General features: G+C 32.3%; 1 protein-coding gene and 1 long non-coding RNA gene across 7 annotated transcripts in view; one reads left to right on the forward strand and one right to left on the reverse strand.

The window, feature by feature from the left end:
* Window positions 1–476: 476 nt before the first annotated feature.
* LOC118762583 lies at window positions 477–3,580 on the forward strand. The gene is made up of 3 exons (XR_004998340.1): window positions 477–1,148; window positions 1,299–1,301; window positions 3,570–3,580. It is a non-coding gene; the product is annotated as an uncharacterized LOC118762583 (long non-coding RNA).
* Window positions 3,581–4,442: 862 nt separating this feature from the next.
* The window catches only part of LOC115209732 (transmembrane protein 245), a 482,091-nt gene continuing 469,954 nt past the window's right edge, over window positions 4,443–16,579 (reverse strand). For all 6 annotated transcript variants that reach the window (XR_004998339.1, XM_036501362.1, XM_036501365.1 and 3 more), the window contains one exon: window positions 4,443–6,861. Coding sequence is in view for 5 of the 6 variants with exons in the window: in XM_036501362.1 (XP_036357255.1) it covers window positions 6,819–6,861 (43 nt within the window). In the remaining variant the exon portion in view is untranslated. The remainder of the gene's footprint in view (window positions 6,862–16,579) is intronic.

Below are 16,579 nucleotides of genomic sequence, written 5' to 3' on the forward strand. Positions count from 1 at the left end.
ATTATTTGTTTCTCCCATTCCAAAGAAATTACTATTATGTATTTTCAGTAATTTCATGTAAATTTTTACTGCAATATCAGCTGCAATTCTGTGTTAGTAAAATGTTTGCAGCATTATCATTTTGGGAAATGGGAAGCTAGTTTTGTGTTACATGTATAATCAGGGTTTTTTTTGTTTGTTTTCTGTATTGTTGTTGTTGTTAGAGGAGTAGATACTATAATAGTGTATTGATAAATTCTGAGTGGAACCTATCAATCTGTTTGAATTTCCAGTTGGAGTTGTACCCTCTACACTAGTCTTTATGAAAGGCATGATACCACCACTTCTCATTTCTCATAGATATCTAATTAAAAATTTTAAAACAATATTGTTGTTGTTATTATTATTATTATATTATTATTATTATTATTATATTATTATTATTATTATATTATTATTATTATATTATTATTATTATTTTTATTATTATTATTATTATTATTATTATCTCAACATTTTTATGTGAATTTCTGCTGCACTCTCAGGTATACTGCTATGTTCCTGAGGTGGGTGCAGCATTGTCTTCTGGATATATAGAATAGTGTTTATATAATACATTAGGCTTTCTTCGTTGTGGGATTAATACAGTTGTTTCTGGTGTTGTCTTAGTGTTTTGTCTGTTGTGTAGAGTATGTACAATATGATTTGTATTATTTTGTTGGTATTATAGTGTTGACTCTTGATTATGTAAGAGTGTATTTTGCATTATTCTATTGGGTGGTGATTGTGTAGATCTTGTGATGTGTGAGCCATATTGTTATATTCAGTAATGATTGCATAGAGTACATTTTGTGTCCTGCTTGAGTTGTGTTATTGAAATGAAAGTTTCTTGCATAATTTATGAACTGTGTCCAGTAGGACTATCTTTAGACAGTGTGTAAAGCAATGAGTCCTGGTATCATTTGTATGTTTCTGTTCACATTTTTTGTTTATCATGTCTAGTCTCCAACTATTATTATTGTTTTCACTTGTCCTACTTTCAAGCCCCTTGTATTGTGACATTTTCTCACCCTCCTTTCAGACAATGTTTTGGTCAGAAGGGACTAAAATGTCTATCAGAGTACAGGCATTTTTGCTCCAGTCCTAGATAATTGTGTTTGGACAGTTTTGTGATCAAATTGTTACGTAACATGTTTAATCCATTTTCATATCAAATTGTTTGCATATTACACAGTATACAAAGCTGCTGACTTGATTGTATCAATGAACATACTCTGATTTGGCAAGAACTGGTCACCACAGATGATGTGGTCAATTAGCTTGTACTGATTGCATAGTCTTGACTTGATGTTAACATCTTTCTTCATTATTATGTTAACTTAATTATTTGTGTGTAGGTAATTTCTGTTTTTATCTCAAAACTTTTGAGCTATTGTTGACTTCCACTCTGGCTTATTTCTCTTCTGTCAAGTGTTGTGAGGTGTTGACCATAAATTGTTTTTTGGCTATATTTTCTTCAGAATATTTTAAAATTCTGTTTGTCTTTTGCTCTTACAACCTTTTTTATTGTTTTGTCCTTATCTAAATCTTTTTATTTAGTAATGGTTTGGTAATTAATACTTTATTGTTTCCTTATATATAAAAGTTTATATTTTCTTTGTTTCCTTATTACACAAATCAATTTCTTTTTGGTAGCTTTGATAGCTTCTAAGTATTTTACTAGTCCCATCAGTTTTACTCTGAAGTAGATTTTTTCTATTTGTATTAGATCCATTTCCTTAACTACAGGGTAAGAATATGCTGTCTGTATCAGCTTTGGATGTGATGTTTCAGTTAGCATACTTGTTAATGAAAGCAGAACTAAGCAGAGTATTACAGGAGAAAAGGAATCTCTTGAAGAAGATTTCATAAGAGGTTTTCTCTTCTTATAGGAATAGGGGTGGTTTCAATTATCTTCTCCTTGCCTTTAAGTGATATGGCTGTTTCTATTCATTTTGGCATTGCATGGTTGACATAGGTTCTTAGTATTGGAGTTGCTTTATTTATTTAGTGTCCTCAGCTTCGAAGAGTGCAGTTACTGAGTTTTATTATTATTATTAAGAGGCAGTATAAACATATAGAAAGCTACCATACTCTGTGATATGCCAATCCTTCCACATAGGGAGATTAAGGTTCATCAGTCCAATATTGTTTTGTTAAGGACTACCAGGAAAAGAAGTGCCTCCTATTCAAAACTTCAGTCCCAGCAGACAAAAATACCACTAAATGAAGTGGAGAAAATATCCAAATACAAAATATCTAGAAACAAAGGTAACCAGAATGTAGGAACTGAAAATAGGACAACTTGTACAATAATAGGTGCCCTGGGAAGGGTTAAAAAGGCTTACAGATAAATACCAAAACTTACGTACACAATATACAGAAAATAACACCACCAGGTAGAACGCAGATCTTATAAAGAGTAATTAACACAACAGAAAACAGAAAACCATAACACTGCAAATACTCAAGCTGTACAGAGAAAGTAATTGTAAAAATAGAACTACTGAGTAGCAGTAGTAATAAAAATAATAATCTTTTCAATTTTTGGCACAAGGCCAGCAATTGAGGGGGTAGGGAAAGTTGATTACATCAACTCCAGTACTTGACTAGTATTTATTTTATTGACACTGAAAGGCAAAAATCAATCTTGGGAGAATTTGAACTCAGAATGTTGAGAACTCAGAATTACTGCTAAGCATTTTATCTGACATGCTAACAGTTCTGCCAGCTCAATACCTTAATAATAGCAATAACAACAACAACAACAACAATGATAATGATAAGAATAAAAACAACTTAATGCAGTTTAAAAAAGTACTAGCTCCCTCAGAGGTTTATCAATTTCAGATCTGCAGGGAGTCTTTTAATTGGAAGAAACATAAAATTTCTTTTTATTAAGCAGACAATAACAATAAATTTACACTCTATGTTTATTCATTCTCACTATGTGTGTGTGTCTGTGTACATGTGTGTTTGCGTGTGAATGAATATGTGTGTACGTGTGTGTGTCTGTGTACATTGGTGCATAGGTTTATGGGTGTGTGTGTGTGTCTTTATACACATATACATATATATATTTGTGTGTATTTGTATATGTGTGAGATGTGTAAGTATGTGTGCATGTATGAAAGAGGGAGGTTGGTGTCTTTGGTAATGCACTTAACTAATACTAGAATATGAAAAAAAAAAAAAAAAACTGAGATCAATGGTGAGGTAGTAGAAAATGGCAGGGATTATGATTTAATTGTTTGCTGTTTCTTATAACAGACGTAAGAGAGAAACATACACCTGTTTGGACACAAATAGCCAACAGCTAAAATGAAAGACAGATGGAATAATATAGGAAAGAATTTCAATTATATATGCTGCCATGCAGAAGGAAGTGTGTGTGGGGGGAAGAACAAAACAGAACTGAGGCTAGATACATTTTAGCTATCCTAAAGTTATTTTTAATGAGATGCTAGCTTAATGATTATGTATGTTTTCAGATATTTGGTAAGTAATTTTAGTCTTAACTGTATATGAAAAAAAAGAAATAATTTCTCAAGGAAACATCTTGGTATTGATTATATTCTGAAAAAAAATTGTCATTCTACAAATATCTGAAATAGTCAAGATAGGTTCCAGCAGGAAGCAGGAACAAATCTAAAACGGTATATTACAGCTTAATGATGTAGTTTCAAAAGATGATGTAATCTGGAATTTTTCAGAAAGTTCTAAAAGGAAATAAGAAAATGGCTACAATAGCAGAATTGGAGTTTTATTAAACTGAGCTGTTTGATGACATTACAATTTAAGCTTGTTTATTGAACAGGTAGAAGATCAAAGATTAAATTAGATTACCTTTAATGATAAATTAATGGCAGATTAGATCGAAATAACATTAAAGGAGTTCTGATAAATATATTAATGAAGGAAAACAGGAAAGCATTTTACTAATATATTTTTTGTTATTTCCCTCTCTCTTCTTTAAGTAAAGCTAATTGCAGAGCTAAATTATTTTTCAAAGCAAATGTATTTTACTTTGGCATTTAGAATGAATACATAATAAACAAAAATTCAGAAAGAAATTGACTAGTTTTTCATCTTCAGTATATATATTATCAATTATTTAAAAACATAATATTGGAATATTTTAAAAATGGAAAGAACCCATTATTTATATTATTATTATATTATTATTATTATTATTATTAGTAATAGTGGTAGTAGTAGTAGTTAGTATTAGTACAATATAAATAGTATAAAAAAACGTTTTGCAACACAACAGAAAAAATTTGATAAATAATTTTGATAGCAGAAAAATTACTGAAAAGTTAGTTAAAAAAACCAAACAAAATACCTCAATTTCTATTGAAGAAAATCAATAAAAATCTGAGGATAATAAAATACCAATAATAAAATAATTAATTTAGTGAAACTTATTTAAAACAAAGTTATCTAATCATGTTTATTTTCGTGATCAAAAACGTATGTTTATATCAGTTTTGGTTATTCCTCCAGTTCATGGTTATCTTAGTAATTAAGGATCAATTGAGGTAGATTTAATTTCTATGATAACCATCTAGCTGAACTGGTACCAGATGTTCTGGTTTATCTTTCTATCTGGTACCAGCAAAGGAGGTCTGAGATAGGGACACAGATGACTGATAGTTCTATGTCCCCATCTCATGGTACAGGTGAGTTGAAAGGATTATGCTTGAAAGAACAATTTCACATTTATAATGGGTTTAGTTGATACTATAATATTTTTATTTCACCTTGGATTAAACTCACAAGATGCTTCTAGTAGTTTTGCAACCTGATGGTCCAAAATTCTCATCAGGCCACTGATTATGAGATCTGGTTTGTACTCAGCTGGGTATTTCAAAGTGATCCTCACCCAAGTACCTACTAGATATTCATTGGTGATATGGCAAAAACTGTTGCTTCCAGCATTACCAGGCTCTACTCACATAATAAATACATATAGAAAAATGATTATGTATAACATTATTGTACATACTCATTAGTGAGTGTGTGTCTGTACATACACACACATATATGTAAATATCATACATGGATGCTTGCATATGCTGTTTTTTAACAAGTGAAGGATGTTGTAGATTTAATTATTATTGTTATTGACATACATTGATACACAGAATAAACTTTTATGAATAAAAATATATGAAAATGAAGTTTATTAAAAAAATAATAGAGTATTAAATGTCAGAATTTTGAATTTAAGGTCAATCAAAGCATTATTCTAAAACTAATTTTAATAAAATCCAGTAATAAAAAAAATAATCAAGATAGAGTTCTTATTACTAGAGCTGTGATTCTAAGAAGAAAGTAACCTAACTAGAAACATGGTCACCATTAGGAGTAGCTAAGTTTCACTATACTTCTGCTATATCTATGGGAGTGAGTCAGAAAGCAATGCAATTTTTATTTCCATTACTTTCTGACACATCCTCTTAGATTTAATAATACAACTTAATTTGGTTACTCTGAACTTCTGTAATAAACCTTGTATGATTGACCTTATTTGGTTTTAACTTTTATATTTAGCAAATGATAGTACATCTAGGATTAGTTTTGGATAACAGAACAAACAATGTTCTCAGCTAAGTTTTGATAAAATTGTTCCCTGCTCAGAAGAAAATGTTAGTAGTGAGCTATCTTTGTTTTCTGCATAGTTTAAATTGTCTTGAGATTCCACAAGAAATATTTTGAAAGAATATTTAAAAAACAGATAATACATTAAATGTTTGTGAAATGATACTGGGTGGGGGTGCATTATGTCATCAAAATAGATGTATGGATCATATTAAATTTCAGTTAATTTTTTCAAACTTAAAAAATAATCTAATGATTTAGCTGTGTGTGTCTGAGTGGACATGAGTGTATTTGTAACAGACAGATAGGCAGATAGATGAGAAAGAGAGAGAGAGAGAGAGAGAAAAGAGAATAATCACAGAAATTTTAAAATTTATTAAAAATAAACTTAAATCATTCAGGTATCAATTTTCTTGTGAGAAATGTTTCAAATAAGCAGCAAGCAGATTTGACAAGCCTTTTAATCAAAATTTAGAAATAAATATATGAATTAACCAATTTTGACAGAATAACGAAATTTTACCTGCCAAAAATTCTCTTGGCAACTTTTCTAGGTACTTGGCTTGCCATTATAATATATTTCCTTTTTTTTCTTAAATTTTCATACTTACTGTATTTTGTTGTTTGTTGTGTGTCTGAAACCAACAAAATATTGATTCTCTGTTTCTTTACCAAACATTTTTAAGTGTATTTGTGTGTGTGTTTACATATAGGGAGGAAGAGAAAGTGATAAAGAGAGAGAGAGAGAGAGAGAAGGAGAGAGAGAGATTTGTAGGTATGTGTGCACAAGTAATGGAAAATTTTGTAAAACAGCAAAATATTCATAAATAAAGCAAGAAAGAAATTTCATTGAAGAAACGTTAAGCTTTGATATCGTATTCTTTTGGTCAGACAAATACAATTGTTTTCTTTGCTTTACCTAACTGTAATGTGAATAGAAGACTTCCAGCTAAGGGGAAACTTATTTTTTCCTTCTTCAGTACATAGGTAAAGAAGATCAAGAAAAATATTTTGATGTTCTCCTGTTTTCGTATCTGCTTCAAAATTGATCAAACAATGGCATTTTAAAAAACCTTATTACTTCAGTTCACAAGCAAGCAAAACATGTAGGTAGAAAAAAAGAGTAAGCAAAGAAGATATGTCTATTGTTTCTAACAAGCTTCAGTTAGAAAGAGATAAAGCAGCAGTGTAGGAATTCAGTTAGATTTGTAGGCCATCACTGGGTCTGTACTGAAAGATCTGAAATGGAAAAAATAAAGGGAGAGTTAGACATAACAGATTTCAGACCATAATTTTACATTAGACAGTAAATATACATATTTATTAATATTTTGATATATTAGACCATAATTTTATCTATTGGCCGATTATCTTTTATTGTTTACCTTTTACTTGTTTCCGTTACTGTACTGCAGCCATGCTGGGGCCTTGAAGAGTTTAACTGAACAAATTGACCCTAGTACTTATCTTTGAAAGTGTAAGTATTTATTCTTTCAACCTCATTGCTGGAACTGTTATTTTATTGGGATGCAAACAAACCAACACTGGTTGTTAAGTCATGGTGGAGGATAAACATACATATATACACACATAAATGACAATCTTCCACATAGTTTCCATCTATCAAATTCACTCAAAAGGCTTTGGTTGGCTTGGGGTTATAGGAGGAGATACTTGCCCAGTATGCCATTTGGTGGGATAACCCCAAACCACATGGTTGTAAAGCAAGCCTCTTAACCACACAGCCATGCCTGCATCTGTAGCTAACCACACGTCGGCAAACTATGGCCCACAAGCCAAATTAGCCAATGGCCTCATTTTTATCTAGCCTGTCAACTTTATTGAATATATGATGTTGCATACAAAAATTCTTCTTGCAGAACATGTACTATGTGAGTTATGTTATTGAAATAAGAATGTCTTGTATAAGATATGAACTGTATAGTGGCACTGTATTTTTGAACTGTATATAAAGTTGTGAGCCCTGCTATGGTTTACATATTTTTGTATCATACCCAGTGTTCCAATTATTATTGGAACTGTTTTTACCTTCATCCTGCTCATTTCAGTTTCAAGATCCTTGTACTTTATTAGTTTTACAACTTTTTCCATGTGTATCCTGGTTTTAGAATAGGCCTGTTGCATCCTTATGTGTTGTAAGATTAATCCCTTAGCATTTAAACCAGCTATATAGGGCTCAAATAGTTCACCTGTTTTATGTTAAAACTGGCCAGATCTGACCTCTCCCACTTAACCTGCAATGTCATTCTAAAAATAAACAATCATATCATTGAAATCTTGAAGCTTTGAGATAATGCATGATTAATTTAAAACAATGCAAATAAATAAGCATTATATTTAACAGAGAAATCTGAAAGCTAAAGAGTTAAAAGTGTTCTCAAACTGAAAGGTATATTGTAGTAAAATACTGTCTGAAAAAGAAAAGGTCTAACACATGTCAGCATGGAAAAGAAGCTGTAAAAAACTATTGCTACTGATTTCCAGGTGATATATACTTTAGATCGGATGAAGATTTCTATCAGAGAACAAAAGTTCTTCATTTCTGTGATCTGGACAGTTCATCTCAATCTCCTTCACTGCCTGGACAGTCATGTCCCATATTATCATTGCCAGATTATTGACATACGTTGGGTTTGGTATATGCTAAGCTAATGATGGGTCTCTATGTAGTTGCTCAACAGTAAATTTCTTTCAAATCTCAACCTACTATCTTAAAAATATAAGAAGGGATGCATTAAATAATGATGTCCTAGATGAAAAGTAAAAAAAAGATGAGATGGTTATGGCAGGAATTACTTTAATTACAGTTCTGCGTGATCATGGCTGACCTGTATATGTATGTGTGCACAAGTAACACTAACAACAATTTCTCAGTTTTTTGATGATGATGATATAATTATTATTACTCCCCTTTTTTCAGGTTCTAATGCTAGGGATGTATTGTTGTTGTTATTATTATTATTAGGGCTGTGGGCTGGCATGCTAGACAAATTGCTTCACAGCATTTTATTTGGAGTTCAAATTCCGCCAAGGTTGAGTTTGCTTTTCATCCTTTCAAGGTTGATAAAATAAGACCAGTGAAATACTGGAGTCAATGTAATTGACTAGTCCCCACCTGCAAAATTTCAGGTCTTGTATTTTTAGTAGAAAGGATTATTATTATTATTGAGTGAGAGAGCAATGCATGCCATGAAAGTGACACTGGGGTACAAATATATGAAGCCCAATATTACCCATCATAACTACCCATCTGATAAGGGTACACCAGGCACATGCATCACAACCATATGTGTGAGACATGGTGATCTCATATCTAGATAAAAAGCACATGACATTATTATTATCATTATTATTTGCTGTTATTAAGGGTGGTGCATTAGCAGAATCATTTGAGCATTGAACAAAATATCTGATGCATATCTTCTGGTTATTACAATCTGATTTCAAATGCCATTGAAATCAACTTCTCCTTTCATCCCTCTGGGGTTGATTAAATATGGTATCAGTCTAGTTCAATGTAATGGCCTTATGCCTAAATAAGAAACAATTATATTATAATATTCACATCAGGTCACTAATGAGTGTTACTGGTAATACATAATCCAACACAATCTGTTCATGGTCTGGTCATCAGTGTCTAATCCAATCCCTCCATCATGTTTACTTGGTGAAAAGGGTTGCTTAGAAACCCAGCAGCACAAAAACAATATCACTTAACAGGATGGATGAACCCTATATTGGGTTCATCCATCAATAGTCCTCACACTATTTAGCTACAGTGTGAGGACTTAGAAATTCTGGGTTAGTGTTTGGCATGCTGACAGACCAAGGGGAATGGAACATTTTACTTTTTATCTTTTCCTTGTTCCAGTCATTTGTCTGTGGCCATGCTGGGGCACTGCCTTGAAGAATCTTTTAGTCAAACAACTTGACTCCAGTACTTATTTTTTAAAGCCTGGTACTTATTCTATCAGTCTCTTTTGCTAAACCACTAAGTTACAGTGATGTAAACACACTAACACTGGTTGTCAAGCAGTAGTGGTGGGGGACATACACACACAGGTATATGGTGGGCTTCTTCTAGTTTCTGTCTACCAAATCCACTTGTAAGGCTTTTGTTGGCTTAAAGGCTATAGTAGAAGGCACTTGCCCAAGGTGCCATGCAGTGGGACTGAACCTGGAACCATGTGGTTGGGAAGCAATCTTACCACACAGCCATGCCTGTGTCTTAACTTTTATTAAAGTGTGTCTTAGGAGAAGGCTGTACTGTGTCCACAGTTACACAAGTGGTATAACTGTGCAAGCAGTCAGGGCTTGGTAGCCTTGGAAGAGAGCCACATTTGAGGAAGGACAACTTCAAGCTTAAATCCTTACTGGCTGTGAGTGCCTGGGAAGAGACAAAAGCTGTGTGAGTCAACCTCAACAGTAAGTTGGGTTAGAATAGAACTCAGGTTCTTTGACCTTATTCACCACAAAGAGAGCATGATGAGGCAATGAATGGGTCAAGTCTGCCTCCCACCTGATTCTTAGCCATTAGCATAGGAATATTCATTAATAATAATAATAATCCTTTCTATTAAATGCACAAGGCCTGAAATTTGTGGGGAGGGGACTTGTCAATTACATCAATCCCAGTGTTTCACTAGTACTTAATTTATTGACTCCAAAAGGGTGAAAGGCAAAGTTGATCTCAGCAGAATATTATTATTATTATTATTATTATTAATAATAATAATAATAATAATAATAATAATAATATAATAATAATAATAATAATAATAATAATAATAATAATAATAATAATAATAATAATAGTAACAACAACAACAATAATAATAATAATAACAACAATAATCATCATAATAATAATCATAATAATAATAATTATTATTTTGTTGTTAATGCTATTACCATTGTTATTGCTATTGGTGATATTGTTTTTCTTCTTCCTATAACATCTGTTCAGTTTTCTCAGAAGAAATCTATGCAATGTTTGAGTCAAATAAATGTTGAATACAAACTATAAGAAAAAATATGCAGCTTAATATATATATATATATATATATATATATATATATATAGAGAGAGAGAGAGAGAGAGAGAGAGGAAGATGGTATTAAATTACAGCAGCTGATATCAGAAAGAATCCTTAATAAAATAATGGTAGAAAGATTCTATACAAAAATACAAATGGAAAAAAAAAAAAAAAATCGCCATTGTTATTGGAAATAAACAGAATTTGTATTATTCCAAATATACATGATGATATTCTTCAGTTAATAGAATTTCACTGTTCTAGAACTGACTTCATTTAGAATCTTGCTGTTAAAATAGCTGCCTCAATAACCAATATTTGTGTGATGGAAGTTTTTCAGAGTAAGGAGTAGAATAGTATTTATAACTTTTAAGTGAAGTTAGACAGTCCAACCACATATGTGATACTCCTCATGATATTGATGTTGGTGGTACTACTTGCTGTTTTGGTGCTGCTACTATTGTTAGTAATAATGCTGGAGTTGGCAGTGATGGTGGAGTGAGGGTGGGTGTTGTGTATTTTCAGGGTTAGACATGGTATTTGTATTTTTATTTCAAAGGAAATATTGAATGCAGTAAAATTGAATTATATTTGGATAATTTTTCTTAGAGAAATAAAGTTTTGTAAATATATTTAGGAATTTCTTCAAATTATTTTCGTATATGAAATATTGTTATTCTTCTGAATTGTGAAAGCAAAAAGAAAGCAAAAAAATTACAGCTCTTTTTAGGATTTTTGATGCAAAGTCATGACGTCTCTGATAAAATACACTGGAATGGCTTCTTGGTGCTCTCTCCAGACAGATGAGAAGCCTAAAAATTTTGTAGGTAAAGGAAAATGAGTGTTGTGATGTTCATGCCATTTTTTTAAAGATGCTACTGATGTATATGTATTGAAATTACAACATAGAAATTCAAACCAGGAACATGAAGCCAACACGTCATTCTATAGCATTTTCTACCATCTATATACACAATCTACTTTATTGTGAGTTTATGCATCTCTTCTTTCAAATAAACAATATGTCTTTCTTTCTCTCTCTCCCTTCACACTCTCTCTCTCTGATTTTAAGGATCATTTCTTAAGTATTTATCTTGGTTTACCTACCTACCTCTCTTGCCTGCCTGCCTGCCTATCTTTGCAATCCAAGAACTGGAGATTGCTATGAAATACCTAATAAACAAAAGAAATAGCGAATCCTTTGGAACAGCAAGATGTAACTGAAAATGTAGATTATATCATGTTACTGTAGAAGACATCACACAGGTGATTAGCAGCTGCCCAATGATGTCATCAAGGTACTGCCTTTCTATGTGACATGATGTTGTTCCAAAAACAATTCACAATACTAGTTGTTAAAAAGACTGTCCTGGAATAAATATAGGGAATCCATCCCTTTGTTATTGAATATATACACAAACATCACAGGCTGGATATTGTTGTTTGGAGTAGACAAGAAAAAGTATGTACTGTCATAGCAGTTGGCTGTCCTTTCTCAATGAGAAAGAAGCTAATTATGGACAACTGCTTTGAAACCTTCAGCTTCTATATACAAATTATAAATTTACATTTATACCAATAATAATTAGTGCACTTGGTTTTGTGAGTAAATACCCAAGTGACAATCTGGATACTCTTTTTTTTTTAGGCGTAGGAATGGCTGTGTGGTAAGCAGCTTGCTTACGAACCACATGCTTTGGCAAGCTTATGCCAAGAAGGCAATGGGTTGTATGCAATGTTTCAAGTGACGCAAGCACTTCAAAAGCGGAAAAATGTCCCTGGAAGATGATGAGTGATCTGAAAGACCTGCCCTGATCATCACCACAGGAAATGTGGAGAAAATTCCTCAGCTTGTGCCTGAGGATCGTTGGAGGACAATCAATGACATTACTGATGTTGTTGGTCTACCATATCGGTCCATGCAGGCAATCCTAACATCTGAATTGAACATGCGACATGTCTCTGCCAAGTTTGTACTCTACCTGCTGACCACCAAACAGAAAGGACATCACATCAAAGTCCATCAAAATCTCCGTCAGGGTGCTACTGATGACCCATCCTTCTTGTCATGGGTCATCACCCGGTTGGGTCAACAGGTATGACCCTGCGATGAAGCAGCAGTCATCACAATGGAAGGGCCTTCGTCTCCATGACCAAAGAAGGTACAACAGAGCCACAGCCCAATCAAGAGCATGCTCATCATTTTTTCTGACATCCATGGTATTGTGCATCAAGAATTCATCCCCCAGTGCCCAACCATCAATCAAGAGTTCTACAGTGATGTTTTGAAGCATTTGAGGGAGGACATTTGGTGAAAGTGACCAGGTCTGTGGAGTGTGAAAAATTGGATTCTTTATGATGACAATGCACCCTGTCACTGAGTTCTCCTCACTCATGAATTTTTCACCAAAAAACAACATGGTATTGCTTCTGCACCTGCCCTATACACCAGATTTCTCATTTGTGGACTTCCATCTCTTCTCCAAGATGAAAATGCAGCCTAAAGGTTGCCATTTTAACACTGCTGTTGAAATCCAGAGCGAATCACAGAAAATCCTCAATTCACTTACAGAAAATGACTTCCAGGATAGATTCCAAAAATGGTAGAATCACTGCAACCAGTGTATTGCTGCATAAAGTGACTATTTCGAAGGAGATGATGTTAAAACTTAGGTAAATAAGTTATTTTTTATTAAGCATAACTAGTCCAGGAACCTTTTGATACCACCTCATATATTCCAACAACAGAGCTTTGTATCTTTGTTAGAAACCAGCTCCTTCCTCAGAGGAAGAATTTAAACAGCTTAAACATAGAGGAGAACAAACAAACAAACAAACAAAACAAAACAAAGCAAACCTACCTACTTACATACATACATACATACATAGTGAGGAAACTACAGCTCATGTCTGCATAATAAATTTTCATTTAAATCTATTAGCAAAGGTATGCTGGGTTTCATTAAAGATTTGCTTAAAGGCCTCAAAATCCTGGGGTTTTCCAAGGAAGACCTACCTCTTTCAAATCCAATTGAATGGTGGTACCATGAACATTTCTAGAACGTTCTATTTGAATTATTTGGAATGAGTACATGCCCACAATCATATGTACACACAGAATAAATACGCATATTTAAAATGTAATCACACACATGTACACACATACACACAGTAATATGTACACCCATTGCATGAGTGTAAGTATATCCACCCATACGCCATAATATATGCACGCATTAACAAACTCACAAATCTCTGGAACTGCCTTGACTTGCACACAGAAGTCTTGTTGTTATGTTGGTGGCTGGCTTAAATTCTGCAAAGATGAACTTCAGTCTTAATGAAAGAAATATATATCTCTTGACAAAACACTTTTTGTTAACTAACTGTATGTACTTAATAAATGTTCTTACAGTAATCAAGACAGGATAATGATTATACATCTAAATTCTTTACATGATATTGTTAAGACTAATGATTGAACATTATTTTCTGTTTTGTGAAATACTGTTCTTTAAGTCATTTACTATTTCCAGCTCATCACTGATCTGATTTTCACCTACAGGCTGTCTCCAGCCATTGGCTTGGTTTTGCTTATGAGCAAATGCTACTAGCCACTGGCCTGTTGCTCTCTACTAGTACCAAGATAACCATAGATAATTTAGACTAGTCATCAAAGGAGGATGTCAATATGTAGATCACTTTGTATGTGCTGACTTTATGTGAAGCCTGTAGAATCAACGATATATATATGAAGTGTACATATATTGAAAAATATGGTAATATGGCATGTCAAAATAATTACAATAATTATATTGTCATAATACAAATGGAAAAATAAAAAATAGAACCATGATTAAAAAGCATATGCACACAAAAAAAGACATGCATAACACAAGAAATTCCACATTTTGGTACATTACAATGAAACTGAGAGAATATTAAATGTATATATGCATAAATATATGCACACGTATGTAAACATTATAAACATGCATATAAATCAAATAGATATAATAAGAAACTATTATGTTTGTGTGTGCGTAACTATGCTTCTGTTTTAACTTTTATATGGCAAATTTTTCATATTTCCATATTAGTACTTCAAGTTTTATTTGTTGCAACAAGCTTCCTAACTTCATCAATGATACAAGACTCGTCTGGTCTTATCATATGGATGAAAGGGTATTAGTGATGGTTGTTATTGCTGTTTTTTATTATAGAGACGAATCAAAGAAATAAAGTTGTGTCTACTTTTTTCATTGGTTATTACTGGACTTCAACACTTTCTGTCTGTTGATGCCAGGTCTCTTTCAGTTATAAGGAAATGGTTTGGTTCTAATGTCTATCTAATGTTTGTTTGTTGCAACAATATGCTTTTGATAATGTTTTGTGTTTTATTTTGCTGTTAATATAACTAATCTTGATTTCTTTTAGTACTTTAGTATTCTATATAAGATAATTGTGATGTCATTTTATGTTGTGTTATAGCATGTTGCTGACTGACCATAGATTTACAAGAAGTCAATGCACTCATTATGTCATGCAATACAATATAAAACTAGATAGAAAACAATACATTAATTACACCATTAAATATGATATATTGCTAATATATTTTGTTAATACTCGAGTCAACAAATACTAATTAGGTTTATATTCTTTCTCTCCTTGAAGTCATTCACATATGGCATGGCGATATAATATTCTGTATAGCATGATGTCATTCAATATATTAAATATTACTTGAATAGTTAAAAGATAGTGTGGGTGAACAGAGAGGGTATTGGATAACCAGTAAGAAGTTAGAGGTTTATATCCAGTCAACATTAAATTGTGTCAATAGCCAAAATACTTAACTTTAATAAGGCCCAGTCTAACAAGCTGTAAATAGTTACTAGAAAGGAGGAGCTACTTATCACTGTTGGCTTTCTAAATTTTGCAAATTTGGTTAGTTAACTTGCAATCATGAATTCTCTGTTCAACTACTCAAAGAAAGCGGTCAGTAGTCAGTCTCAGATCAGAAAAAAAGTGGCAGTCATAGGTACTGCCTACACTCTCTTTACTAAAATTTATACGCAAAAAGAAAGGAAACAGAAACTACTAGCTGATGAGTTACATTAGGTTTAGACTCTGCTCTTCTGATTACTGGCTGTGTGTGATGATTAAACTCTTCATGCACAGATATCACCACCAGGTAAACATATATCTCGGTTACAGCTGAGAATCAGTCACATTATCCTGCTGGTTGTAACCATTTCACCTCAGGTCATCTCTGATCAAGCAGACCTAAGATCAAAGGTATTCCAGCTGTGATTATCTTTTTGTATAGCTAGTGCTATATTTTCCACTGTGTCCTTCCCCTTTTTTTTTAGATAATTAAATGTTGTTTTAAGAAATTTATTTATTATTTCTGGCAAATATTAGTATTTGATATGAATTTAGTATTTGAAAGATTATATATATATATATATATATATATATATATATATATATATAGATATATAGATATATATAATACATATACACATATATAAACTGTGATTTTTTATTTATCAGTCAATGATATCAACATTGTATACTGTGAATGAAAGCAGTTTTTAAGAAAAAGAAAGCCATATATTTATAAATGTTTATAGTCTAACTGTCGTTCTTAAATAAGATTACAATCTTAGTTTTTTTTTACTTTAGGAATTACTATATAATAATCAGATCTCTCTTTGAAAAACTAGGGCGAACAATGACTAGAAAACTCTGTGTGTGTGTGTGTGCACGCGCGCGCACACACACACACGCACATACACACTAAATTATTGAATACAATTTCTGCTCTGTCAATTTCATGAAATAATCATCAAATAAACTTGGTGTTAAAATATATATATATAAAAAGTATTAAAA

The sequence above is a fragment of the Octopus sinensis genome, linkage group LG3 (assembly GCF_006345805.1).
Source record: "Octopus sinensis linkage group LG3, ASM634580v1, whole genome shotgun sequence".
NCBI lineage: Eukaryota > Metazoa > Mollusca > Cephalopoda > Octopoda > Octopodidae > Octopus > Octopus sinensis.